Raw genomic sequence first — 27,931 nt, forward strand, 5'->3', positions numbered from 1 at the left:
GTTTATATTTAAACAGGACTCTTCATCATACTGTTCACAATTCACATCATGAGACCAAAACGACACCGAACAGTTGATCAACAGTACCTGGCCACTCCAAGGCTTCAAACAGGATGAGACAGAGAGACTGGAGGAGTCAGACTGTGCGTCAGCAGCACTTGTTTCCTGCCTTCGCGCCTCCCGCCGCCACCAGAGGGCGATGTAACACAGACAGCTGTATGTAACCTAAAGAAAGATGAGAGGATTTTAAAGAGCAGGTAACAAAAGAAGACTGATGTTACAGGAGCTCCTGATCTTGTTTTATCTTCTCCTTCACACTGATAGTGTTATATGGTTCATATGTGATCTTTGTTTTTGGAGGTCAGTCAACAGGAAATGTTCGAGTAAAAAACAAAAGTGAAAGTGTTTCACAGACAGGGAGCAGCTCCGACTGAGAGAAAAATGTCAGAGACTTCACAAACAAATTCCGGATCTGTTTCGTAAGTAGGAATTATTTACTCTGAGACTGTTTAACTTCTAAATCTCTACAAAGAAATGGAGAATAGAGATGATATCCTTCTGAGGTATTTTTAACTTCATCTGTTTTGCTGGACTGACGCTGGTACAGAGCAGCTATGACAGTGCAGCTTCTCATCAGATTAACTTTAAATATTTTTAAACGATGCTGACTAAAAATTCACGTCTTTTTTCTATCCATCCTCCAGGGCCATGGACGAAGAAAGAAGAATAGGTGAGAGAAAAATAAATCTTTTCGTTTACTGCTAAAATGATTGGCTTACACCAACAGATTCTGGATTGAAGTCTAACCTGAGAGCTTGAGAGGGTTAAAATTGGACCACAAACTGTCAACCTCTTTTTTCGCCAGTAAAAAAAAAAGTAAAAAATACACGACAAAAAAAAAAAACAAAAAGAAAAGAAAAAAAAAAACAACAACTTTGCATTGATTATAAATCACTTTTGAAATAAAAAGTCAAAATAATAAGTTTCAATGCTCATAATCTAATCAAATCAAAACTAAAATAGAAAAACAGTGTTTTAAGAAATGCAAATATATGAAAAATAAAAATCATGACTTTAAAAGGTCAAGATATAGTTGAAATACCAAATTATGCGTTTAAACGGTCAAAATATGGGATTAAAAAGCTGAGGTTAAGAGTTGAATGGTCAAACTATGACTTAAAACTAAAAATGAGTTAAAATGGTAAAAATATGACTCCAAATTAAAAAATCTTGTATCTTAAAGGTCATTATATGATATAAAACATCAAAATTATGAGTTGAAAGGGTCAAAGATAAAATAAAAAGTCAAAATACTTAGTTTCTGTCATAATTTTGAGATGCAAAATTGCATATAAGACATGAACACACAAATTAATCACTTTTCCCATTTTCTTGACTTTTTATGATAATATTTTACTCTGTTTCAGATTTTCATGACTTGCAAAGGATATTTTAAATCATCAAGGTTAGGTTTACATTTTTATACTGGAGGAAATCTGCAGGCCTCATCTCATACTGGTGGGCCAGTTAAAATAGAAATATATGATCTTGCGGGCCAGATTTACTTGTACCATGGGCCGGATTTGGCCCCTGGGCCTTGAGTTTGACACCCCTGGCTTACACTTTTATGTCAAAATTAAGTTGTACACACAAACCAGAAACATCATCATTATCAGCACTGTTGTGTTTTCATCAAAAATATGTAGACATGCTATGCAAAACATTCCAACATCACAGTATTCAGCAAAACATTCAAACCTTATTAATTATTAAACATCTCCAAAGCAACCTTTAAGAGTGAAAGTAAAAAAAACAGATGGAAACTTGGCTTTAGAAACCTTTTTGTTTAACAATTCAGTGGCTCAGTAAAAAAAAAAAAAATAATATAGATAGATAGATAGATAGATAGATAGATAGATAGATAGATAGATATGAGATAAAAAGTGTAAAATATGTGATGGGGAGATTTAATTGTGAGTTTAACCCCTTAAAGCCTGTTGTATTATTTTTGATACATACTTTTATGATACCTCTATCTAATCAATATGATCAATAAATTACTAAAAAAAAATTCTGAATACAATTTGATAAATAATAAAAATGCCCGCAAATGGATTATCAGTTACCAAAAACACCTAGTGTTTCAAATGAGATACAAAAAATGTATGTATATGTTAAATTTTATGGACATTTGGATTTTTTTTTATTTCAGTAGAAAGTGAAATAAACATTTCAATTCCAAAAATGAGAATTTTCTTGCTATAATTTCTTGTTTTCAGGCTTTAATGGGTTAAAATTCAAAATTCTGAGATTTAAGTTGAAATTTGTTCATTTAAAAGTTTTAATTAAGAGATTTAAAGTCAAAGCTATGAGAAGTACTATATGAGACGGCAAATCATGCATTTGAAATAAAACACAAGCAAGATTATGGAATAAACGGTAAATTATGAGATGGTGAGTTGTAATTATGAGATCAGAGGTTGAAATAATGGGATGAAAAATGTGAAACTTTGAGATTAAAAACTGGAGTTATGACAAAAAGCCCTAATTAATAAATTATGAGATAAAGTAAAACTTGAGAAAGTAAATCAAACTTATGAAATTAAAAGTTAAAAATATTGGGTAAAATGATAAAATATTAGAATGTGAGTTTAAATGATGAGATCAACAATGAAGTTGATGATAAATGTCAGAATTATTACCTCCGCCAAGAAGGTTTTGTGATCGGGTGGGTTTGTTCGTTTGTTTTTTTGTTTGTTTGTTTGTTAGCAATATAACTCAAAAAGTTGTGGACGGATTTTGATGAAATTTTCAGGAAATTTCAGAAATAGCATAAGGAAAAACTGATTAGATTTTGGGAGTGATCTGGATCACTGTCTGGATCCAGGAATTTTTTTAAGGATTCTGTGCTATTGGGAGATAGGGCTAACAGTGGAGCTCTGCGCTGTTACCACTTTACACCAGGAGATGGCGAACATGAGTAACTTCAATCCCAGCAGCATTTTGGCTGTTCCTATTCAAAGTTTTGGAGTTTATAGTGTTTGAAAGATGCACACCCGGTCGTGGAGATGAGTCGAATTGTAACAGAGAGAAAGACAGCAACTGTAGTGAGAATTCTCACAGTGCTGGGAGGAATAGTGGAATATTCACCCTCTGCCATGACTTCCAGTCGTCCAGTGAAACCATGGGTGAGACTTTCAGTGCATCTGTTGGCACCAGCAGGAAATGCTGCAACCATTAAAGTCCATGTGTGGTGAAGCCAATACTTTGCCTCATTGTGTCTTCACCCCACTAGGGAGGGAGGAATTGGTGAGTACCATGGTGGGGAGCACATGGGGATGGATCCAGGAATTTCTTAAAGGACCCTTTGGTAAGGGGAGATAGGGCTAATAGTGGAGGTCTGCGCTCTCTGAATGCCTTAGTAATTAGATAACAAATGTTGAGTATTACTGTAATTCTGGTTTTTGACTCACATGAAAGTGTAGTGAGCAAACTCACCCTTCATGTGTTAAAGCCACATTTAAAGTAGAAATTGATTGTAAATAGTGTTTACTTTAAATCCATTTGTCTGTGGTATTATAAGGCTCCCACCAAAGTAATTCCAGATTGTTGGAAGAGATCTCATAATTTTTTTTTATCATACAATTTTGACTTTATATCTCAAAATTGCAACTTTCTATTTCAAAATTGTGACCAGGTAGCACAAATAACAGTATCTCATTTCATTTTACTGTCACATAATTATGACGGTTTATCTCTTAATTCTAACTTATCATTTTCTTATTTCAATTAACTCATAATGTAGTCTTTTTAAACTCACCCTTTTGACTTACTATCCCATTATTATGACTTATTGTCTCAATTTTACTTTATTCCATAATTTCCAAAGTGTATATCTCAGTTTTGACTACCCAGCTAATATTTTTGACTTTTTAATGTTAAAATGTCAACTTTTGACCCTGTTATGACTTATCTTGCCTTGTTATAGGTCTGATGATGACCCATATGCAGACCCAGAATCATAAGCATGTGTTGAATGGTGGAGCTGAATGTTTGAAGTTGTTCAAGAGAAAAAAAATCTCAATTCAGAGGAGGTAATTTTCTATAGGCAGAGGGGGGCACTGCGTCAGAGTTATGATGCTGATGCATGAATGAACAGCTGTGGCAAGATTTTGAGAATGGACACAGGCCCTAAATCCTCCTAAAGAATGTGGTGGCAGAGGCATGTGGCTGCTTTCCTATAAAGGTCACTGATGATTATGAAATCCTATTTAAATTTGTCAGGTGTTGTCATTTTTGCTATTTATCTGGATTTATAATGTGTATTGTGATTTTGTCTGCCCACTTCTTTTTTATTCCCAGTGGGACTTCCAGGTCAAATAATGAAATCAAAAACATTAAAGTGACTCAGACATGTTTTCTGTCTTCAGTGTCCTGGAGAAAGTTCTATGTCCACCTGTCAGGAAGGACCAATGATGCTCATCTTCCCTGGGTATCAAGATTTGAAGGTATTGGCCAAGTTAAGGTGGACTCTGCTGAGGACAGTGACTACATCCTGCTGTTCTGTCCCATCACATCCAAAGTTGGAACAGACATCAGTGAGGCTCTGGAAAACCTTCCAGGTAGGCGATGAATCAGGGACAACTGAAAACCTAGAAACCAAATTTTTGTTTAACCCTTTACCCACTGAGTTTAAAATAGACATATATGTATAATATAATAATATATAATATTTGGACATATTTTGTTATTATTATTGGTTTAAGTCTAAGAGCTTTGGTCCCTTTTTTCCCAGGAGTACTTGAACTTTTCAACCTCTGGTTAATGATTATTGCACATTATATGGAATTGTCAGCAGTTTAAAGAAGAAACAAACAAAACTGGTGTTTTGCTATGAATGCCCACGTCATATGGTTGCGAGTACCATAATGTGCCATATATGTGCGCATGCCCACAATTCTCAGCTTTCCAAAACCATTGGAATTTTTCTGATCGGACAAACTCACACGGAGTTATGGTAATAATACTACGGACATATTAAATATAGCGTCGGCGCTATGGCACTAGCTAAAGGGTTAACTGGAATCATATTGACTTAATAATTTGTACAGAAAAATGTAGAAAACAAATGATCTCCTCTTATTGTTTTTTCTGATATTTTTACGTGAAGACATGTCTGTGTTTACAGCTGGTGACAAAGAAGTCATCCTTGTGGTGATGCATCACACCTTCAACAGAGATCATGTTGTGGCTGACAGCAGGTGGCAGGTCAACGACCCAAAAGTCCGCCTGGTTGTGGACACTCTGTTCTTCGAGGGATGTCCTCTGCAGTCTAACCGCAATGAAATCGCATGGGATGAAATCAAGAAGTTTCTTGGTGTCTGTGGCCGTGCTGAGGTGAAACTGATTAGTCTGATTAATTCATTGCATGATGCACCAATATTGTACGTCTGTAACTGTTGTTGTTTTTTACTCTTTACTCAGTCCATTCAGGCCTCTAGCGGTGGCTTCATTGATTGCTGTAAGTACAATATAACTTGAGACTTAACTCAGAGACTTTCACTCTGTTGTAAATGCTCATTCAGATGGTTTTATGTTAAACCTTTTATTTTTGTGGCCCTTCTTTCCATGAACATTGTGGAGTAAAAAATCAATTTTTAAGGTCTTGTGCTCACTGAATTGCCAATAACCTCAGTTTCAGTGCACTTCTCAGCAGCATGTACGGTTGTTTAGTAAGAAAAACTGGCTCCTATCACCTCCACTCCCATCTGTAGTAACTGTTCAACCTGTTTTATATTCTTCTTCATGCCTTTTATTTGCTTTAAGGGTACAATATGTCAGTTTTTACACTGAACTATCTTCTCAAATATTCCACAGTCTATGTGACGTAAAGATACAGTGGCTTGCAAAAGTATTCATACCCTTTGAACTTTTCCACATTTCTTCACGCTACAACCACAAACGTAAATATATTTTATTGGGATTTCATGTGATAGATCAATAGAAAGTGGTGCATAATTGTGAAGTGGAAGGAAAACTATACATGGCTTTCACAGTTTTTACCAAATAAAAACCTGAAAAGTGTGGTGTGCAAAAGTGTTCAGCCCCCTTGAGTTAATACTTTGTAGAGCCACCTGTAGAGCCAAATAGCTCCAGCTCAGTGAGATTTGATGGAGAGCGTCTGTAAACATCAGTGTTCTAGTCTGGCCACAGATCTTCACTGGGACGTAGGTGTGGACTTTGACTGGGCTATTCTAACACATGAATATGCTTCAGTCTAAACCACTTCATTGTAGCTCTGGCTGTATGTGTAGGCCCTTTGTCCTGCTGGAAGGTGAACATCCACCCCAGTCTCAAGTCTTTTGCTGATTCTAACAGGTTTTCCTCTAAGATTGCCCTGTATTTGGCTCCATCCATTTTGCCATCAACTCTGACCAGCTTCCCTGTAGCAGCTGAAGAAAATCATCCCCACAGCATGATGCTGCCACTGCCATGTTTCACAGTGGGAATGGTGTGTTCAGGGTGATGTGCAGTGTTAGTTTTCCACCACACAAATTGCTTGTGTTTCTGCCAGAATGTTAAATTTTGGTCTCATTTGACCAAAGCATCTTCTTCCACATGTTTGGTGTGTCCCCCACATGGCTTTAGGCAAACCCAGAGCCAATGAGAGAGAGTTGTGTCATTAAGGGGTCTGGAAGCTAGAGGGTCACGTGGTTCATGTAGCAGCCGAATAGTTCCAAACAAAGCTTGGCGGGCCATTTAAATGAACTGCTTAGCCGCGATTTCTGGTAACTGCTTACCAGTATTTTCCACTTTACATTCATACATAGATATAGATATATTCCAACGTGACACATATTCTATGCGCATGTGTAGGAACATTATTATTGCGATAATGCTTTTAAAATTGCTGAAATTTCCTCTGGAAGGGAAGAATGTGGACAGTAGACTAGCTGGCTTTACTTAGGTTCTTGACTAGCACACATTGCTTGACACTGTAACGTTACCAAATTGCCTTGTTTATAACGTCAACGTTGGTGATTTTGAAAATTACTGACTTGTTTTGTTTGAACATTTCAGATGAAGAAAGAAGCAGCCTGTGTGATATTCCTGAGTGGGAAAACATGTTCAGATGTTTCAAGGACAATGTCTATGCTGTGACTTAGCTCTATTAACTTAAAGCATGTAGGAAACTCTGTCTTGTGAAGTATAAAATATCTAAGTGATCAATCTGTAGTCCATACAATATAGCTGTTGCAAGATACTCCAAGCTGCAATATGCTGTTATGGAGGGGGAAACATCAGAATCGTATCCATCTACTGTATGTATGTATATGAAAATATGAAAGTGACAGCTGGTGACTGAAAAAATTAGGGAGGACAGGAGGACAACCAACCATGGCGTGGTTATTTTATACTAGTTGACTACTTCTCCATACTTTCTAATATTTCACAAAAATTGAGCTGTAATACAATGGCTTACACGAGTCCTTCAAAACATTTTATTCAATCCTGTTGTTTCCAGATGAACCATACAGGCCTAATGCAAAAGAGTATTCATCAAAGATGTGAGATGTAACAAGAGGCAGACCAGTGTTCAACACCTGTGTAGGCACCCAGTACGTCACAGTGGGAATTTACATGACACCCTCTGATTTAAAAAGGAAAAACAAAAACCATTAACATCTGGAATTATCAATAACAAAGCAAGTGTTCCACTCAATGTACATATTTGAAGACTATCTTTATAGCTGCTGTGAAGCCTCTTGTTGCATCCAGTCTTCCAAGAGCAAGAGAGAAGTAATGGCTGGCTGTCTTCTTTAGATCTTGCAAGGTCAGAAGAAGTCTAGTCAGTAAAATATCAACAGAAATCAAGCTTCAACAGTTTAATAGGGATTGGAAAAAGCTGTATTTTGAACACTGTGTAGGTCCTCCAGGGCAATATCTCATATCTGAGAAATCTGGAGCAGTTTGCAAAAGAAGAGTGGTCCAAAATTCTAGTTGAGAGGTGTAAGAAACTTGTTGATGGTTATAGGAAGACATTGGTTTTAGTTCAATCAGGAGAGACCAGTGACTGATTTGAAGATAACATTTTATTTTACATGTGAGATAATGAATAATATTTATTAACCTAGATGTGATATTGAATTATTGTCAGAGTCTCTTTGGCGCTTGAACTCCACAAGGACATAGCGTGATCGAAGGGTGTCTGCCCTGAGCGGCCGAAAGATCTAGCCCCCCCGTGGAGTCCAGACACTGGTGGTGGTGGTGATGGCTGAAGAAGTCATCTTAGTCCATAGTTGATGGACCTGTAGACTTGGCAGTGATGGGGAGGTGGAGGGTCGCGCGGAACCACGCCATGAATGAACTGATGGAGGAGAAAGCCAGATTTAAAAGGGGCAGCAGAGATTTGATAGGCCAACAGTGAGGAAGTGGAGCAGTGCTATTGGATAGGTGTTATAGCGACTAAGTCTAAACTTAAAGCCACTGAGGGCTACATAGACTAATTAACTGATTGATGTGCTCACCATGGCACCGATCCTGAGTGTCTTGCGAAATAAGAATGTCCAATATTCTCCTTCTTTGACAGAAGATTTATTTGTGATCCAACACTGGTCTTCAATGCTCTTCACATGCAAGACTCCAACAAATCCATAAACCATTGAAAGATTCACATTGATCACTCAGTGTTTCCCGGCATAGCGGTCAAAAAACTGTATGTGCTCCTCCGTCTAGCAATACCTGACACCTCAATGAAGGTTCCTACCTAAATGTGCTTTACCTTTACCCAACAGTGACACCTTATGGATAGCTATATACATAACATTTTATGGCCTCCTTGTATGGCTCCTACAGGTGTGCCCAGGTGATGTGAACAGCTGATTATGATGTGACAGAGAGCAGAAGGAGGGAGTGCATGAAATAGCGCAGGCATGAGCTACTAAACCCGCATGGAGAATATGGTCTTCCTGACTGAACTTACGCTATAAGCTTCAGTTATTTTTTCCAAGGGTGTGCAACCAAATATTAAGTTAAGGGTGCTAACAATTTTGCCTGGCCCATTTTTTGAGTTTTGTGTAAAATTATGTCAATTTTGGCTTTTTTCTGCTTTTTGTGTTGTTCCAATGCACATAAAGGAAATAAACATGTGTACACAAAAACATTTGTAATTGCAACAATTTCTGGGAGAAATGGTGCATTTTCTGGAAAAAATCAGCGGAAACCAATATTTTCCTCCATGACTGTTTAAAGGTCACAGATGGATTTGAAATCCTGTTTTCATTTTTCAGGTGTTTTCATTTTATGCTATTTATTTGGATTTATAATGTGTTTTGTGATTTTGTATGCCCACTTCTTTTTTATTCCCCGTTGGACTTCTAGGTCAAATAATGAAATCAAAAGCATTAAAGTGACTCAGACATGTTTTCTGTCTTCAGTGCCCGTGAAAAAGTTCTATGTCCACCTGTGGGGAAAGACCAATGGCGCTCATCTTTCCTGGGTATCAAAATTTGAAGGTATTGGCCAAGTTAAGGTGGAGTCTCTTGAGGACAGTGACTACATCCTGCTGTTCTGTCCCATCGTATCCAGAGTTGGAGCAGACATCAGTGAGGCTCTGGAAAGTATTCCAGGTAGGCGATGAATCAGGGACAACTGAAAAACTAGAAACCAAATTTTTGTTTAACCCTTTACCTACTGAGTTTAAAATAGACATATATGTATAATAAAATAATATATAATATTTGGACATATTTTGTTATTATGGGTTTAAGTCTAAGAGCTTTGGTCCCTTTTTTCCCAGGAGTACTTGAACTTTTCAACCTCTGGTTAATGATTATTGCACATTATATGGAATTGTCAGCAGTTTAAAGAAGAAACAAACAAAACTGGTGTTTTGCTATGAATGCCCACGTCATATGGTTGCGAGTACCATAATGTGCCATATATGTGCACATGCCCACAATTCTCAGCTTTCCTAAACCATTGGAATTTTTCTGATCGGACAAACTCACACGGAGTTATGGTAATAATACTACAGACATATTAAATATAGCGTCGGCGCTATGGCACTAGCTAAAGGGTTAACTGGAATCATATTGACTTAATAATTTGTACACAGAAATGTAGAAAACAAATGATCTCCTCTTATTGTTTTTTCTGATATTTTTAAGTGAAGACATGTCTGTGTTTACAGCTGGTGACAAAGAAGTCATCCTTGTGGTGATGCATCACACCTTTGACAATGATCATATTGTGGCTGACAGCAGGAGGCAGGTCAACAACACAAATGTCCGCCTGGTTGTGGACACTCTGTTCTTCGAGGGATGTCCTCTGCAGTCTGACCTCAATGAAATCGCATGGGATGAAATCAAGAAGTTTCTTGGTGTCTGTGCTGAGGTAAAACTAGATGTATCAGTCTGATTAATTCAATGCATAATGCACCAGTATTGTACATCTGTAACTGTTGTTGTTTTTTTTGTACTTTTCCTCTGTTCATTTAGGTCCCCAGTCGTGGCTTCAGTGATTACTGTAAGTATAACAGTTAACTTCAGATTTAACTCAGAGACTTTCAGTCTGTTTAAAATGCTCATTCAGATGGTTTTATGTTATACATTTTATTTTTGTGGCCCTTCTTTCCATGAACTTTGTAAAGTAAACAATCAGTCTTTAAGGCCTTGTGTTCACTGAATCACCCATAACCTCAGTTTCAGTGCACTTCTCAGCAGCATGTACGGTTGCTTGGTAAGAAACTGGCTCACATCACCTCCACCTCCCTCTGCAGTAACTGTTAATTCTGTTTTATATTCTCCTTCAGGCTTTTTATTTGCGTTAAGGGTACAATATGTCAGTTTCTTCACTAAAGTATCTACTTAAATATTTCACAACCTATATTTTGTAAAGATACTGTGGCTTGCAAAAGTGTTCATACCACTTGAACTGTCCCACATTTCTTCACGTTACAACCACAAATGTAAATATATTTTATTGGGATTTCATGTGATAGATCAACATAAAATGGTGCAAAATTGTGGAGTGAAAGGAAAATTATACAGGGCTTTCAAAATGTTTAAAAAATAAAAATCTGAAAAGTATGGTGTGCAAAAGTATTCAGCCCCATGGAGTTAATACTTTGTAGAGCCACTTTCACTGCAGATACAGCTGCAAGTCTTTTGGGGGTATGACTTTACCAACTTTGCACATCTAGAGAGTGACATTTTTGCCCAATCCTCTTTGCTTAATAGCTCAAGCTCAGTCAGATTTAATGGATAGTGTCTGTGAACAGCAATTTCAAGTCTGGCCACAGATTCTCACTGGGATTTAGGCCTGGACTCTGACTGGGCCATTCTAACACATGAATATGCTTCAGTCTGAACCATTCCATCGTAGCTCTGTGTGTATGTTTAGGGTCGTTGTCCTGCTGGAAGGTGAACATCCACCCCAGTTTCAAGTCTTTTGCTGATTCTAGCAGGTTTTCCTCTAAGATTGCCCTGTATTTAGCTCCATCCATCTTGCCATCAACTCTGACCAGCTTCCCTATCCCGGCTGAAGAAACGCTTCCCCACAGCATGATGCTGCCACCCCCATGTTTCACGGTGGGGATGGTGTGTTCAGGGTGATGTGCAGTGTTAGTTTTCCGCCACACATAGTGCTTGTGTTTAGGCCAAAAAGTTCAATTTTGGTCTCATCTGACTTAAGTACTTTCCTCCACATGTTTGGTGTGTCCCCCACGTGGCTTTAGGCAAACCTCAAATGAGACTTCTTATGGCTTTTTTTCAACAATGCCTTTCTTCTTGCTGCTCTTCCATAAAGGCCAGATTTGTGGAGACTATGACCAATAGTTGTCCTGTGGACAGGTTCTGCAGCTCCTCCAGAGTTCCCATTAGCCTCTTTGTTGCTACTCTGGCTAATGCTCTCCATGCCCAGCCTCTATGTTTAGGTGGACGTCCATTTCTCAGCAGGTTTGATTTTGAGAGTTGGGAACGACAAACAGGTCTAATAATTAACGACATGTCCAAGACTCCTTACAATTCCTTACGACTACAATTCTGCAAGACTAGCATGTCAGAACTTTTCCTGGCATTCTCCTCTAGTCTGACACCTCAATGTGCTGTCAACGACATGGATCCTGTAGCTGACCAATAAAAGGACAGCATTTTTTCCCTCGTGCTTAGGTAAACAAACATGTCAAAGAGACAGACAGACCTGCAGCTGTTCCCAGATGGAGGGGTGAAACAGAGATGAAATTCGTTGGACTGTTGAGAGAACACCCCTGCCTCTTTGATGTCTCAGTGAGAGACTACCATGACAGGATCAAAAAGGAAAATAGCTGGCATCAAATAGCAGAGGCACTTCATCAACCCAGTGAGTAGGCTACGTGCTAGAAGATATGCTAACATTCCATGCTCTCATCAGCAATTCACTCCTCTCGTCGTATTTAATAAAAAGACTTTATTAAATAAATGGTAAACCAGAAGTAGATTACGTATGCCTCTAACACGTCAGTGTCTTCTTGCTAATGTTACTCTGTTTATTTGGTAGGGGGATGAATAAATAGGCATGTTATCTTTAGAAAGGATATTCTTGCATTTCTTTGGGGATAGCTTTCAGTTGTAAAGGAAGGTTCAACGGATAAGTGGTTGGAGACATTACTGTCTGCAGCAGGCGGTGGAACAGAGCTACACTTTCTAATCACCTGTCCGCTGTACATGAACATCAGAGTCAAGTTTTTTCCACTTTTCACCAGCAAAAAACAAACAAAACAAAGGGATTCACCACTACGAATAATAAACAGAAGCTTCCATATCTGCTTGGGGATGTGGAACACATACAGGCTATATGAGTGTGTGTATATACAGTATATATACATATACAGATGCATCTCAAAAAATTAGAACATCATGAAAAAGTTCAATATTTTTTGTCACTCTTTTCTGAAAGTGAAACCCATATATAGACTTGTGACACATAGAGTGTAATATTTCAAGCCTTGATTTCTTGAAATGTTGATGATTATGGCTTACAGATAAGAAAACCCAAAATTGGCATCTGCTGGTGTTGGTCCACTGTGTTTTCTCAAGTCCACAGTCAGTGCAGCCATCTACCAGTACGTTTTAGAGCACTTCATGCTTCCTTCTGCTGACAAGCTTTATGGAGATGCTGATTTCATTTTCCAGCAGGACTTGGCACCTGCCCACACTGCCAGAGGTACCAAAAGTTGGTTCAATGGCCATGGTGTTACCGTGCTTGACTGACCAGCAAACTGGCCTGACCGGAACCCCATTGAGAATCTATGGGGTATTGTCAAGAGGAAGATGAGAGACACCAGACCCAACAATGCAGATAACCTGAAGGCTGCTATCAAAGCAACCTGGGCTTCCATTACACCTGAGCAGTGCCACAGGCTGATTGCCTCCATGCCATGCCACACTGATGCAGTAATTCATGCAAAAGGAGGTCCAACCAAGTATTGCGTGCACAGAAATGAACATACTTTTCAGAAGACTGACATTTCTGTTTAAAAGATCCATTTTTTATTGATCTTGTGTAATATTCTAATTTTTTTAAACACTGAATTTTGGGTTTTCTTATCTGTAAGCCATAATCATCAACATTTTAAGAAATAAAGGCTTGAAATATTTCACTCTCTGTGTAACAAATCTATATATGTATGGGTTTCACTTTCAGAAAAGAGTAACAAAAAAATTGAACTTTTTCATGATATTCTAATTTTTTTTAAATGCACCTGTATATAAAACCCCATTTTTTTTTACCATCTTTATGAAAGAAAACCCAAAATTTTGATACATGTACTTACAATGGTTATTTTTGTATGGATTATGATTATCATTATAATTAGTAGTAGTAGTAGTAGTAGTAGTAGTAGTAATTTGTAAATCCATTTGGCAATGAAAATTAATATTTTCCGTGCCAGTAAAGCTTGCTGAACTGATGTGAATTGACATTAACATGTTTATGTGTTCGGAGGACTAAATTTTGCTTTCTTTTAAAAATGTTTTGTTTTTGGAGAAGTACAGACAAAAGCTGCCTCATTGAAGACACAATTTGGGAAGCAATTTGCGACCAAAATAAAGTGGGGGTGGCCACAAAGAACCAACCCTCAGGCAGAGTTCGTTTTTAGCCCGGACTTTCCACATGTGACCAACAAAGCCCCTCACACCACCCTGAATGTAAGTCCTCTTGCCAAATAGCTTCTTTGTAACCTCAAAATGATTTATGGGCACACATAAGGGCACAGATGCCCTAGTGCAGGGGTGTCAAACTCAATCACAGCAGGGGCCGGACTCTGGATTCAGAACTAACCTGAGGGCCTAACAGGGTCACCTTTTAAACCATAAACTGTCAACCTTATTTCACTGGTAATAAAATATGAAACAAAAAAAAAAAAAATACTTAGCACTGATGATAAACGATTTTGACATTTAAAAAAGTTAAAAAGATAAGTTTAAAGACTCACAATCTGAGAAAAGTAAATTTATTAGTTCAAAAAGGTCAAAACAAGAAATAGAAAAATGTTTTTTAAAGGCAAATACATAAGAAAGAAGTCAAAATCATGAGTTTAAAAGGTCAAAATATGAAATAAAAATTATAATCCTGAAATAAAAAGTTAAAGTATGATTCAAAATTTGAAATTATGAGTCTAAAAGTCAAACTATGGGATTATGAAGTCGAAGTTTGATGTTGAAAATATGAGATAAAATACAAAATAATTGGTTCAATAGGTGAAAATATCACTTAAAAATTAGACTCATTCATCTTAAAGCTCAAAATATTACATGAGAAGTCAAAATTGAGTTGAAATGCTCAAAGTATGAAACAAAAAGTCAAAATCCTAAGTTTGAGTCCTAATTGTGAGATGCTAAATTGAAAATGTGAAATTACAACACAAATTTATTTCTTTTCCCAAATTCATGACTTCTTATCTAATTATTTTACGCCTTTTTCAGATTTTATGACTTAACAAGGATATCTTAAATCATCAAGGATAAGTTCAAATATTTATACCTGAGGAAATGTGCAGACCTCATACTGATGGGCCAGTTAGAACAGAAACGAGATCATTTTTGGGGCCGGATTTAACTGTCCCAGGGGCCAAATTGAGGGGCCTTGAGTTTGACACCTGTGCCCTAGTGTGTTGAGGCACACACCATGCACAAGGGTGGGCCAGATTTGGGTCCGGCCTGTGGCTACTTTCCTGCATGTCTCTACCCTGCTCTCTCATCTCTGTTTCTGACTCTATCCACTGTCCTCCTTTATGAATGAAGACTTAAAAAGCATATTACATATATCTATGACGCCATCTCCAGATAACAGTGCAGTTGCTACAAACAAGTAATAAGATTGATACTTTTTTCCAGCATGACTTTTTTTCACTCTATCAGTTCTGAATTTCTAGCCCAAAATACATGCCAACCATACCTTATTTCTGTGAGGGGAATGTAGTTGTTTTTTTCCCTGCCAAAATAGGCAGTTTAAATTCCTTCACTGCTTTTATCTCTAATTGTTTTCTCTTATCTAGGTAGATACTATGCAGTTGGCCAGTGCCAGTCGGGACATCGCTGAGTACAGTGATGATCAGCAGGAGGAGGAGGAAATGTCGGAGAATGCCACCTCCATGTTACAGTTGTCATGTAAAACCCAGCAGGAGTCAAGTGCATCACAGTCCAGTCCCAAGCCTGTGCCTGCTGAAAGGGCACGTAAAGCCGAAAAGAAAAGAAATGTCTCACAAACACTGCTTGATGCCAGTCAGGATGTAGACGAAATGTTTGGCAAGCAGGTTGTGTGCGAATTAAAACAAATTAAAGATACAGCAACAAAAACTAGACTCCGTAGAAATATCCTTGTAATGATATATGATGCAGCAGAGGCTGAGCAGAGAGCTGCATCAAATCAGTCCAAATAAACCCAACACCCCCAATATACACTCCCATGAGACCTTGGCAGGATGACGCCAGTCACCTGCTTCAACCTACTTACCATCCAAAATACCAAATGTTAACACCTATACCAGAGAGCCTCTTGACAGAACTGGAGAAATGCAACCTGTAGAAAGAAAAACTTCTCTCAACCTCAAGCATGTGTATGTATGATGTGTGTGTGTGTGTGTGTGTGTGTTTACATTTAATATCAATAAATTCCTTCCATTCTTTCAGAAATGTTTTTTTCTTTGAGATTTCTTTGAAATTTACCTTAACAATTTCACATTCAGCAAGAATGTGCTCTACTGTTGCAGCAAGAATGTGCTCTTTGACAAAAAAGGATTTGTATACTTTTAATACAAACAAAAACATCCAAGGAGGCAGAATGCTTGGACAGATACAAAACAGAGGACAAACTTTTACTCCAGGCGTCAGCTGAACTGACAAATAGTAGTCTCTAAGTCAAGGTAGGGCCATGCCTCCCCTCCCTACTGGCTGCTGCAGCATTTAATATCTTACTCTTGGTCGTCTATCATTCCAGAAGGATCTTGCTAAATGTTCACCTCGCTCCCTGAATAGTTTTAGAGGAACATCTGGAAGGGCTGTGAACAAATACAACAGTCTTGGAAGAATTTTCATTTTCAGGTTGAGAGGAAGCAAGCCCCACCTGTCCAGGTCATCATAGATTTTCATATATCTTTCTGTCAACAAAACACCCAAATATTGAATATGTGTTTGGTATTATTTCTGTCAATGCAGGAGCTTCGTTTTACGTTGCCATGTCAGCAGTAGTTCATGTCAGTATTGTTTTTGAAAAGAGTATTCAAAGCTAGAATTATAGCTCTAATGTTACATTCGTACTTGTACTTTTTGTAGCATGTGAATGTTTAACTGAGTCTGTTAATGATTTATGTTCAGTCGAATATTTTTGGTGTATAAGGAAGACATAAAAATAGCCATGTAAAAGAAGGATTTCTGCTGATTTTTTGCTCATTAAAAAACCCGATTTGTGTGATTTCCTTCATGAATAAATAATTATTGACCAATAAATGTTGTCTCATTAAAAAAAATACTCTGGATCATGACTAGACACGTTACATGTGGTGTACCTCAAGGTGGATGTTTAGGACCTTGTGTTTTATAATAATCCTCTGCCATTTATTTTAGAAAAAGCCCACATTGCTTGTGTACAGTTGGCTCAATATGCAAATGCCTCATTAAAAGGCAAAAAGGAGGAGTTAAGTGTTTGCAGGACAACTATTTTATACTTTGAATACAGTACTGTGCAGAACTTTAAGGCATGATGGGCCAAAAATGGAGGCTGAAGTTAGACATAGATGTGATGGGTAAACCACCTGAGAGCGGAAAGGACGACTAACATGACCCTGGTTGTGCTCTGGATGTTGTTGCATATAACCAGTGTCAGGGGAAAATAATACATCACTCTATTAGCTACACCACTTATCCCATTTGGTGTCGCGGGGGGCCTGGGCTATCCCAGTGGTCAGGGGCGAGAGGCGGGGTGAACCCTAGACCAGTTACCAGTCAGTCACAGATGGAAATACAAAAAATTACCAAGCCCACACCTTTAGGCTACAGTAAGGGGTGGACGTTGCGAGTAAAGCCCATTTCAGATTAGGAGCGTGACACGCGCGCGGGAAAACACCCAGGCAGTCTGAAACAGCGGTAAGGAGAACGCTATGCATCAGCAGCATTTGTTTCCTGCCTTCGCGCCTCCCGCCACCACTAGAGGGCGGTGTAACACGGGCAGCTCTTTGTGTAACCTAAAAGATGAGCGTGTTTTAAAGAGCAGGTAAAAATATTAATGTTGCATGAAGTCCCCGTGGTTTGTTCTTTTCTCCTTCACACTGATAGTGTTATATGGCTCATATGTGATATTTTTTAGAGGTCAGTCAACAGGAACTGCGTCTGTTCGAGTAGAAAAACAAAAGTGAAAGTGTTTCACAGACAGGGAGCAGCCCCGTCTGGGAGGGAAACGTCAGAAACTTTACAAACAATTTACGGATCTATTTCGTTAGAAGGAGTTATTTACTCAGGCCGTTTAACTTCTGAATCTCTACAATGAAATGGAGAAAAGGAGATTATGTCCTTCTAAGGTAATTTTAACCTCGTCTGTAGCTGGTACAGAGCAGCTATGACAGTGCAGCTTCTCATCAGATAAACTTTAATTATTTTTCAACGATGTTGACTAAAATCTCACCTTTTTCTGTCCCTCCTCCAGGGACATGGATGAAGAAAGACCAAGAGGTGAGGCAGAAACTTACTCTTTTCGTTTATTGCTGAAATGATTTGCTTACACTTCACTAAATTAAGTTATACACACAAAATAGAAACGTCGTCATTAGCGCTGTTACGTTTTCATAGTCGTTCGTGAACGAGCAGGTTCAACGAGCCGGCTCTTTTATGTGAACGAGAACAGGTGGATCCCGTTCGAGAGCCGTTTTACATCATTATAACATTTTATTTTTAATTTTTATGTATGTTGTTTGTGTGCTATATGATCGATTAACATGAATGATCTTTTCTACATACACTTCCACAGGCACATCTCACATTAGGGACACAAGCTTGATGATACGACGTTAATTATATCAGGTGTTTCATACAGCCCAGCCAGAGAGCAGATTTCATTTGACCCACAAGGGGTTTTAGGGGAGGCAGTAAAGTATGTTTTAAAAAATAGTAGCATGGTATTTTCATCAGTTCAAAAAATGAGCACAACTGGACTGAAATACCAGCACAAATATCAATCAAATGTCATGACATTGCTAAATCTGGCCAGTCAATATATATATATATATAAACACAGTTGCTTAACAAATTTATTAGACCACCTGTCATATTTGTCTCAAAGACCATCCAGCATCATGAAGTGCTTTAATGTGGACTCTTTCATTTTTCAGTGAGCTCTCCACATTTTACCATTTTGAACAGGAATGAGGGATTTAGGGATTTCAAACTGAATTGACCTTTTTATACCCAAATTTGAGCCGGCTCACTGGACTTCTCTGAGAAGTCAGAAATTAATCACACATAACATTCAAGCACTAAAACTCATTTTTCGTTCAGGAATGCAAGTAAATAACTATGATTTGACATATTAATCAAGAAATAATAATGTGCTTTACTATTTTTTCCGTTTTTTTGTAAATCAGTAAATTTGAAAATTCATGGATAACAATAATAATTCTGTTTTAGCATTAAAAATATCGTTTGGTTTAAAGATCTTCTACATATTGGTGTATTCACCATTGCAGAAACATAAAAAATGATTTTGGTAATTATCAATGCTGTTAATTTAGGGGCAGCTTTGGCATAAACCTTACTTTGGGTGGTGGTCTAATAAATTTGTTAAGCACTGTGTATTTATATATATATATATATATATATATTTTCCTCCAAAGTTTATATCTCCGTTTTGACAACCCATCTCTATTATTGACTTTTTAATCTTAAAATTTCAACTTTTGATCCTGTTGTGACTTATCTTGCCTTGTTATTGGCTTAAAGTCTTTTTTGTAGGTCCAATGATGACCCATATGCAGACCCAGAATCATAAGCTAATGTTGAATGGTGTGGGAGCTGAATGTTTTAAGTTGTTCAAGAAAAAAAAATATTGGCAGAGGGGGCACTGTGTCAGAGTTATGATGCTGATGCATGAATGAACAGCTGTGGCAAGATTTTGAGAATGGACACAGGCCCTAAATCCTCCTAAAGAATGTGGTGGCAGAGGCATGTGGCTGCTTTCCTATAAAGGTCACTGATGATTATGAAATCCTGTTTAATTTGTCAGGTGTTTTCATTTTTTGCTGTTTATCTGGATTTTTAATGTACATTCTGATTTTGTATGCCCACTTCTTTTTTATTCCCAGTGGGACTTCCAGATAAAATAATGAAATCAAAAGCATTAAAGTGAGTCAGACATGTTTTCTGTCTTCAGTGTCCTGGAGAAAGTTCTATGTCCACCTGTCAGAAAAGACCAATGACGCTCATCTTCCTGGGTATCAAGATTTGAAAGTATTGGCCAAGTGAAGGTGGACTCTCCGGAGGACAGTGACTACATCCTGCTGTTCTGTCCCATCGCATCCAGAGTTGGAACAGACATCAGTGACGCTCTGGAAAGTATTCCAGGTAGGTGATGGATCAGGAACAACTGAAAACTAAAAGTCAGATATTTGTTTGATTGGAATCATATTGACATAATAATTTGGAGCACAGTGTATATATATATATGTATACCAGAAAACAAATGATCTCCTCTCTAAGTTGTATATACTTAATTATTGTTTTTTTCTGATATTTTTAAGTGAAGACATGTCTGTTTACAGCTGGTGACAAAGAAGTCATCCTTGTGGTGATGCATCACACCTTCAACAAAGATCATGTTGTGGCTGACAGCAGGTGGCAGGTCAGTAACCCAAAAGTCCTCCTAATTGTGGACACTCTGTTCTTCGAGGGACGTCCTCTGCAGTCTAAACACAATGAAATCGCATGGGATGAAATCAAGAAGTTTCTTGGTGTCTGTGCTGAGGTAAAACTAGATGTATCAGTCTGATTAATTCGATGCATAATGCACCAATATTGTACATCTGTAACTGTTGTTTTTTTTACTCTTTCCTCTGTTCATTCAGGTCCCCAGCCGTGGCTTCAGTGATTACTGTAAGTATAACAGTTAACTTCAGATTTAACTCAGAGACTTTCAGTCTGTTTCAAATGTTCATTCAGATGGTTTTATGTATATTAACTTTAATTGTGAACACTTCTCAGCAGCATGATTGGTTGCTTAGTAAGAAACTGGCTCACATCACCTCCACTTCCCTCTGCAGTAACTGTTAGTCTGTTTTATATTCTTCCTCAGGCTTTTTATTTGCTTTAAGGGTACAATATGTCTGTTGTTTCACTGAAATGTCTTCTTAAAAATTCCACAACCTATATTATGTAAAGATACTGTATCTTTGAGTTGGGCCATCACATTACCACTTATTCTTACTTGCTCTGATCTTAACTGGCAGACTGAGTGAGCGTAATATTACTGTGAGACTGATTTCACAAACTAGTTATAAACTCACCACTGAGGCAAACTGTTCTCTTCAACAAACCTGATGCTCAGCCAAGCTGCTCTGAGCTCTAGTTCACTCTGCTGTGAAGAGGAAAATATGGAGGGTGTGACATGAAAGGAGTCAGAGCGCCCTCTACTGGACAAATAATAGAGCACAGATATCATGTCTAAGTAAACCAAGTCACATTCCCTGCACTGTATTGGTGAAAATACAAGTGTTAACCAGGGTGTCCACCTATGATGTTTGACCTACTGTCACTTCCAGCTGTAGTGTTCCGACTACGTATCCCAGAAGCCCCAAAATTACTCACAGGGAGCGTGAGAGGGCCCGCTTGTGCCAGCCGCCGCAAAAACACTTTGACATATATGTAGTCAATGGCACTCAATGAGTTAAGAATTGTTAAAAAAAATGTAAATTATACTCAATATAATACTGTTTTGATCTCTTTTCTTCATTTCAGGTATGGCTGTTTTACAACTTGTGTGGGCTGTGATCTTGTTGATGATAACTTGGATTCGTCGACTCTGCGAGAGGTGTTTTGGGTAAAGGCTGTCATTCGACTATCACATCAAGTATTCTTCAAGCTACAAGTTTACACATGAAATCTGTTCAGTAAATCAAGAATCATCTGATAAAATTAAATACAAGTTGAATATTATTGATTTTCTCAGAGGAAGTTTAAGTACGATGAAGGTCTTCTAGTGCCAAAGCTTTTCAGTGGTCTTTGATTTCCCACCCTTTTCCTGAAGGATGTTCATCCATTTTGGGTTTTGGCATACTGAGTGTTAATCCTTGATGCTTTTTAGTCAAAGCACATTAATGTAAACTGAATACAAATTGGATATCAGATAGCTCAGACTGCATACAGTCTATCTTTTTTGTAAGTAGGAATTATTTACTCTGAGGCTGTTTAACTTCTGAATCTCTACAAGGAAATGGAGAATAGAAATCATGTTCTTCTAAGGTATTTTTAACTTTGTCTGTTTTGCTGGGCTGAAGCTGGTACAGAGCAGTCGTGACAGTGAAGCTTCTCATCAGATTGACTCTTTTTTTATCCCTCCTCCAGGAATATGGAAGAAGAAAGACCAAGAGGTGAGACAGAAAATTACTCTTTTTATTTATTGCTAAAATGATTCGCTTACATTTTTCTGACAAAACTAAGTTATACACACAAAATAAAAACGTCATCATTATCAGCACCATTATGTTTTCATCAAAAATATTCAGACATGCTATGCAAAACACTCCAACATTCCAATATTCAGCAAAACATTCAAACTTTGAATGTTTTATTAAACATCTCCAAAGCAGCATTTAAGAGTGAAAGAAAACCCAAATAGATGGAAACATGGCTTTAGGAACCTTTTTGTTTAACATTTCAGTAAAAAAAAAAAAACTAGTCCCAGTTAATCTGTTTGTATGGAAATCCATCTCTGCCCCTGGTAAAGAAAATACACATTAAGAAGTATAGACATACTATATATGCAGATAAAGGCGTAATGAGGAAGGTTTCAGCCAGACAAATTCATGGGATTAAGAGAGCAGATGCTAAAATGCCATTACAAAGCAGCAAACAGGTGTTTGAAGCTGCTGGTGCCTCTGGAGTCCCACCAACCTCAAGGTGTAGGATCCTCCAGAGGCTTGCAGTCTTGCATAAACCTACTATTCAGCCACCCCTAACCAATGCTCACAAGCAGAAACGGTTGCAGTGGGCCCAGAAATACATAAAGACTCATTTTCAAACAGTCCTGTTTACTGATGAGTGCCGTGGAGCCCTGGATGGTCCAGGTGGATAGAGTAGTTATCATTGGGAAGTTTGTTTGATAAAAGTGAATTATGCTCCATCAGTTGATGATTTGAAATTTTACTGACTGTCATTTGCATTAAATATTTAGGAAAATCAGAGAAACATATTTGCATAATAATTTGGGGTGCGGTATATAATGTGCATTGTGATTTTGTATGCCCACTTCGTTTTTATTCCCAGTAGGACTTCCAGTTAAAATAATGAAATCACAAGCATTAAAGTGACTCAGACATGTTTTCTGTCTTCAGTGCCTTGGCGAAAGTTCTATGTCCACCTGTCAGGAAGGACCAATGACACTCATCTCCCCTGGGTATCAAGATTTGTAGGTATTGGCCAAGTTAAGGTGGTCTCTCCTGAGGACAGTGACTACATCCTGCTGTTCTGTCCCATCGCATCCAGAGTTGGAACAGACATCAGCGAGGCTCTGGAAAGTATTCCAGGTAGGTGATGGATCAGAGACAACTGACAAACTAAAAATCGAATATTTGTTTGATTGAAATCATATTCAAATAATAATTTGGAACAGTGTATATATACTAGAAAACAAATGATCTCCTTTTATTGTTTTTTTCCTGATATTTTTAAGTGAAGACATGTCTGTGTTTACAGCTGGTGACAAAGAAGTCATCCTTGTGGTGATGCATCACACCTTCAACAAAGATCATGTTGTGGCTGACAGCAGGAGGCAGGTCAGTAACCCAAAAGTCCTCCTAGTTGTGGACACTCTGTTCTTCGAGGAACGTCCTCTGCAGTCTAAACACAATGAAATCGCATGGGATGAAATCAAGAAGTTTCTTGGTGTCTGTGCTGAGGTAAAACTAGATGTATCAGTCTGATTAATTCGATGCATAATGCACCAATATTGTACATCTGTAACTGTTGTTTTTTTTACTCTTTCCTCTGTTCATTCAGGTCCCCAGCCGTGGCTTCAGTGATTACTGTAAGTATAACAGTTAACTTCAGATTTAACTCAGAGACTTTCAGTCTGTTTCAAATGTTCATTCAGATGGTTTTATGTATATTAACTTTAATTGTGAACACTTCTCAGCAGCATGATTGGTTGCTTAGTAAGAAACTGGCTCACATCACCTCCACTTCCCTCTGCAGTAACTGTTAAGTCTGTTTTATATTCTTCCTCAGGCTTTTTATATGCTTTAAGGGTACAATATGTCTGTTGTTTCACTGAAATGTCTGCTTAAAAATTCCACAACCTATATTATGTAAAGATACTGTATCTTTGAGTTGGGCCGTCACATTACCACTTATTCTTACTTGCTCTGATCTTAACTGGCAGCCTGAGTGAGCTTAATATTACTGTGAGACTGATTTCACAAACTAGTTATAAACTCACCACTGAAGCAAACTGTTCTCTTCAACAAACCTGATGCTCAGCCAAGCTGCTCTGAGCTCTAGTTCACTCTGCTGTAAAGAGGAAAATATGGAGCGTGTGACATGAAAGGAGTCAGAGCGCCCTCTACTGGACAAATAATAGAGCACAGATATCATGTCTAAGTAAACCAAGTAACATTCCCTGCACTGTATTGGTGAAAATACAAGTGTTAACCAGGGTGTCCACCTATGATGTTTGATCTACTGTCACTTCCAGCTGTAGTGTTCGACTACGTATCCCAGAAGCCCCAAAATTACTCACAGGAGCGTGAGAGGGCCCGCTTGTGCCAGCCGCCGCAAAAACACTTTGACGTATATGTAGTCAATGGCACTCAATGAGTTAAGAATTGTTAAAAAAAAATGTAAATTATACTCAATATAATACTGTTTCGATCTCTTTTCTTCGTTTCAGGTATGGCTGTTTTACAACTTGTGTGGGCTGTGATCTTGTTGATGATAACTTGGATTCGTCGACTCTGCGAGAGGTGTTTTGGGTAAAGGCTGTCATTCGACTATCACATCAAGTATTCTTCAAGCTACAAGTTTACACATGAATCTGTTCAGTAAATCAAGAATCATCTGATAAAATTAAATACAAGTTGAATATTATTGATTTTCTCAGAGGAAGTTTAAATACGATGAAGGTCTTCTAGTGCCAAAGCTTTTCAGTGGTCTTTGATTTCCCACCCTTTTCCTGAAGGATGTTCATCCATTTTGGGTTTTGGCATACTGAGTGTTAATCCTTGATGCTTTTTAGTCAAAGCACATTAATGTAAACTGAATACAAATTGGATATCAGATAGCTCAGACTGCATACAGTCTATCTTTTTTGTAAGTAGGAATTATTTACTCTGAGGCTGTTTAACTTCTGAATCTCTACAAGGAAATGGAGAATAGAAATCATGTTCTTCTAAGGTATTTTTAACTTTGTCTGTTTTGCTGGGCTGAAGCTGGTACAGAGCAGTCGTGACAGTGAAGCTTCTCATCAGATTGACTCTTTTTTTATCCCTCCTCCAGGAATATGGAAGAAGAAAGACCAAGAGGTGAGACAGAAAATTACTCTTTTTATTTATTGCTAAAATGATTCGCTTACATTTTTCTGACAAAACTAAGTTATACACACAAAATAAAAACATCATCATTATCAGCACCATTATGTTTTCATCAAAAATATTCAGACATGCTATGCAAAACACTCCAACATTCCAATATTCAGCAAAACATTCAAACTTTGAATGTTTTATTAAACATCTCCAAAGCAGCATTTAAGAGTGAAAGAAAACCCAAATAGATGGAAACATGGCTTTAGGAACCTTTTTTTTTAAAATTTCAGTAAAAAAAAAAAAAAAAAAAACTAGTCCCAGTTAATCTGTTTGTATGGAAATCCATCTCTGCCCCTGGTAAAGAAAATACACATTAAGAAGTATAGACATACTATATATGCAGATAAAGGCGTAATGAGGAAGGTTTCAGCCAGACAAATTCATGGGATTAAGAGAGCAGATGCTAAAATGCCATTACAAAGCAGCAAACAGGTGTTTGAAGCTGCTGGTGCCTCTGGAGTCCCACCAACCTCAAGGTGTAGGATCCTCCAGAGGCTTGCAGTCTTGCATAAACCTACTATTCAGCCACCCCTAACCAATGCTCACAAGCAGAAACGGTTGCAGTGGGCCCAGAAATACATAAAGACTCATTTTCAAACAGTCCTGTTTACTGATGAGTGCCGTGGAGCCCTGGATGGTCCAGGTGGATAGAGTAGTTATCATTGGGAAGTTTGTTTGATAAAAGTGAATTATGCTCCATCAGTTGATGATTTGAAATTTTACTGACTGTCATTTGCATTAAATATTTAGGAAAATCAGAGAAACATATTTGCATAATAATTTGGGGTGCGGTATATAATGTGCATTGTGATTTTGTATGCCCACTTCGTTTTTATTCCCAGTAGGACTTCCAGTTAAAATAATGAAATCACAAGCATTAAAGTGACTCAGACATGTTTTCTGTCTTCAGTGCCTTGGTGAAAGTTCTATGTCCACCTGTCAGGAAGGACCAATGACACTCATCTCCCCTGGGTATCAAGATTTGTAGGTATTGGCCAAGTTAAGGTGGTCTCTCCTGAGGACAGTGACTACATCCTGCTGTTCTGTCCCATCGCATCCAGAGTTGGAACAGACATCAGCGAGGCTCTGGAAAGTATTCCAGGTAGGCAATGGATCAGAGACAACTGACAAACTAAAAATCGAATATTTGTTTGATTGAAATCATATTCAAATAATAATTTGGAACAGTGTATATATACTAGAAAACAAATGATCTCCTTTTATTGTTTTTTTCCTGATATTTTTAAGTGAAGACATGTCTGTGTTTACAGCTGGTGACAAAGAAGTCATCCTTGTGGTGATGCATCACACCTTCAACAAAGATCATGTTGTGGCTGACAGCAGGAGGCAGGTCAGTAACCCAAAAGTCCTCCTAGTTGTGGACACTCTGTTCTTCGAGGAACGTCCTCTGCAGTCTAAACACAATGAAATCGCATGGGATGAAATCAAGAAGTTTCTTGGTGTCTGTGCTGAGGTAAAACTAGATGTATCAGTCTGATTAATTCGATGCATAATGCACCAATATTGTACATCTGTAACTGTTGTATTTTTTACTCTTTCCTCTGTTCATTCAGGTCCCCAGCCGTGGCTTCAGTGATTACTGTAAGTATAACAGTTAACTTCAGATTTAACTCAGAGACTTTCAGTCTGTTTCAAATGTTCATTCAGATGGTTTTATGTATATTAACTTTAATTGTGAACACTTCTCAGCAGCATGATTGGTTGCTTAGTAAGAAACTGGCTCACATCACCTCCACTTCCCTCTGCAGTAACTGTTAAGTCTGTTTTATATTCTTCCTCAGGCTTTTTATATGCTTTAAGGGTACAATATGTCTGTTGTTTCACTGAAATGTCTGCTTAAAAATTCCACAACCTATATTATGTAAAGATACTGTATCTTTGAGTTGGGCATCACATTACCACTTATTCTTACTTGCTCTGATCTTAACTGGCAGCCTGAGTGAGCTTAATATTACTGTGAGACTGATTTCACAAACTAGTTATAAACTCACCACTGAAGCAAACTGTTCTCTTCAACAAACCTGATGCTCAGCCAAGCTGCTCTGAGCTCTAGTTCACTCTGCTGTGAAGAGGAAAATATGGAGCGTGTGACATGAAAGGAGTCAGAGCGCCCTCTACTGGACAAATAATAGAGCACAGATATCATGTCTAAGTAAACCAAGTAACATTCCCTGCACTGTATTGGTGAAAATACAAGTGTTAACCAGGGTGTCCACCTATGATGTTTGATCTACTGTCACTTCCAGCTGTAGTGTTCCGACTACGTATCCCAGAAGCCCCAAAATTACTCACAGGGAGCGTGAGAGGGCCCGCTTGTGCCAGCCGCCGCAAAAACACTTTGACGTATATGTAGTCAATGGCACTCAATGAGTTAAGAATTGTTAAAAAAAAATGTAAATTATACTCAATATAATACTGTTTCGATCTCTTTTCTTCGTTTCAGGTATGGCTGTTTTACAACTTGTGTGGGCTGTGATCTTGTTGATGATAACTTGGATTCGTCGACTCTGCGAGAGGTGTTTTGGGTAAAGGCTGTCATTCGACTATCACATCAAGTATTCTTCAAGCTACAAGTTTACACATGAATCTGTTCAG

General features: G+C 38.0%; 2 protein-coding genes and 1 long non-coding RNA gene across 8 annotated transcripts; all 3 read left to right on the top strand.

Moving 5' to 3' along the window:
* The first annotated feature begins 230 nt into the window (after nt 1–230).
* LOC121520916 lies at nt 231–16,975 on the top strand. Of its 6 annotated transcripts, XM_041804490.1 has the most exons (11): nt 235–257; nt 361–479; nt 705–730; nt 4,431–4,622; nt 5,189–5,397; nt 5,485–5,521; nt 9,438–9,629; nt 10,193–10,395; nt 10,500–10,527; nt 14,029–14,186; nt 15,536–16,975. In XM_041804490.1, the coding sequence occupies exons 2-11, from the start codon at nt 442–444 to the stop codon at nt 15,917–15,919; spliced, it is 1,467 nt and encodes a 488-aa protein (XP_041660424.1). In that variant the 5' UTR covers nt 235–257; nt 361–441; the 3' UTR covers nt 15,920–16,975. The 6 variants fall into 6 exon arrangements, 5 of the variants coding, with proteins under 5 accessions (XP_041660423.1, XP_041660427.1, XP_041660426.1 ...); XR_005992813.1 differs by lacking the exon at nt 15,536–16,975 and adding an exon at nt 12,171–12,360 and having other exon boundaries at nt 231–479; nt 14,029–14,167; XM_041804489.1 differs by having other exon boundaries at nt 231–479.
* Nucleotides 16,976–17,711: 736 nt separating this feature from the next.
* LOC121521575 lies at nt 17,712–19,954 on the top strand. Its single transcript, XR_005992863.1, has 3 exons — nt 17,712–18,052; nt 18,178–18,203; nt 19,897–19,954. It is a non-coding gene; the product is annotated as an uncharacterized LOC121521575 (long non-coding RNA).
* Nucleotides 19,955–19,958: 4 nt separating this feature from the next.
* LOC121521574 lies at nt 19,959–26,356 on the top strand. Its single transcript, XM_041805669.1, has 11 exons — nt 19,959–20,087; nt 20,285–20,487; nt 20,588–20,615; nt 21,477–21,558; nt 22,083–22,108; nt 23,072–23,263; nt 23,433–23,635; nt 23,736–23,763; nt 24,625–24,706; nt 25,230–25,255; nt 26,226–26,356. The coding sequence occupies exons 2-11, from the start codon at nt 20,314–20,316 to the stop codon at nt 26,234–26,236; spliced, it is 852 nt and encodes a 283-aa protein (XP_041661603.1). The 5' UTR covers nt 19,959–20,087; nt 20,285–20,313; the 3' UTR covers nt 26,237–26,356.
* Nucleotides 26,357–27,931: the final 1,575 nt, after the last annotated feature.

Source organism: Cheilinus undulatus, linkage group 14 (assembly GCF_018320785.1).
Source record: "Cheilinus undulatus linkage group 14, ASM1832078v1, whole genome shotgun sequence".
Lineage (NCBI taxonomy): Eukaryota > Metazoa > Chordata > Actinopteri > Labriformes > Labridae > Cheilinus > Cheilinus undulatus.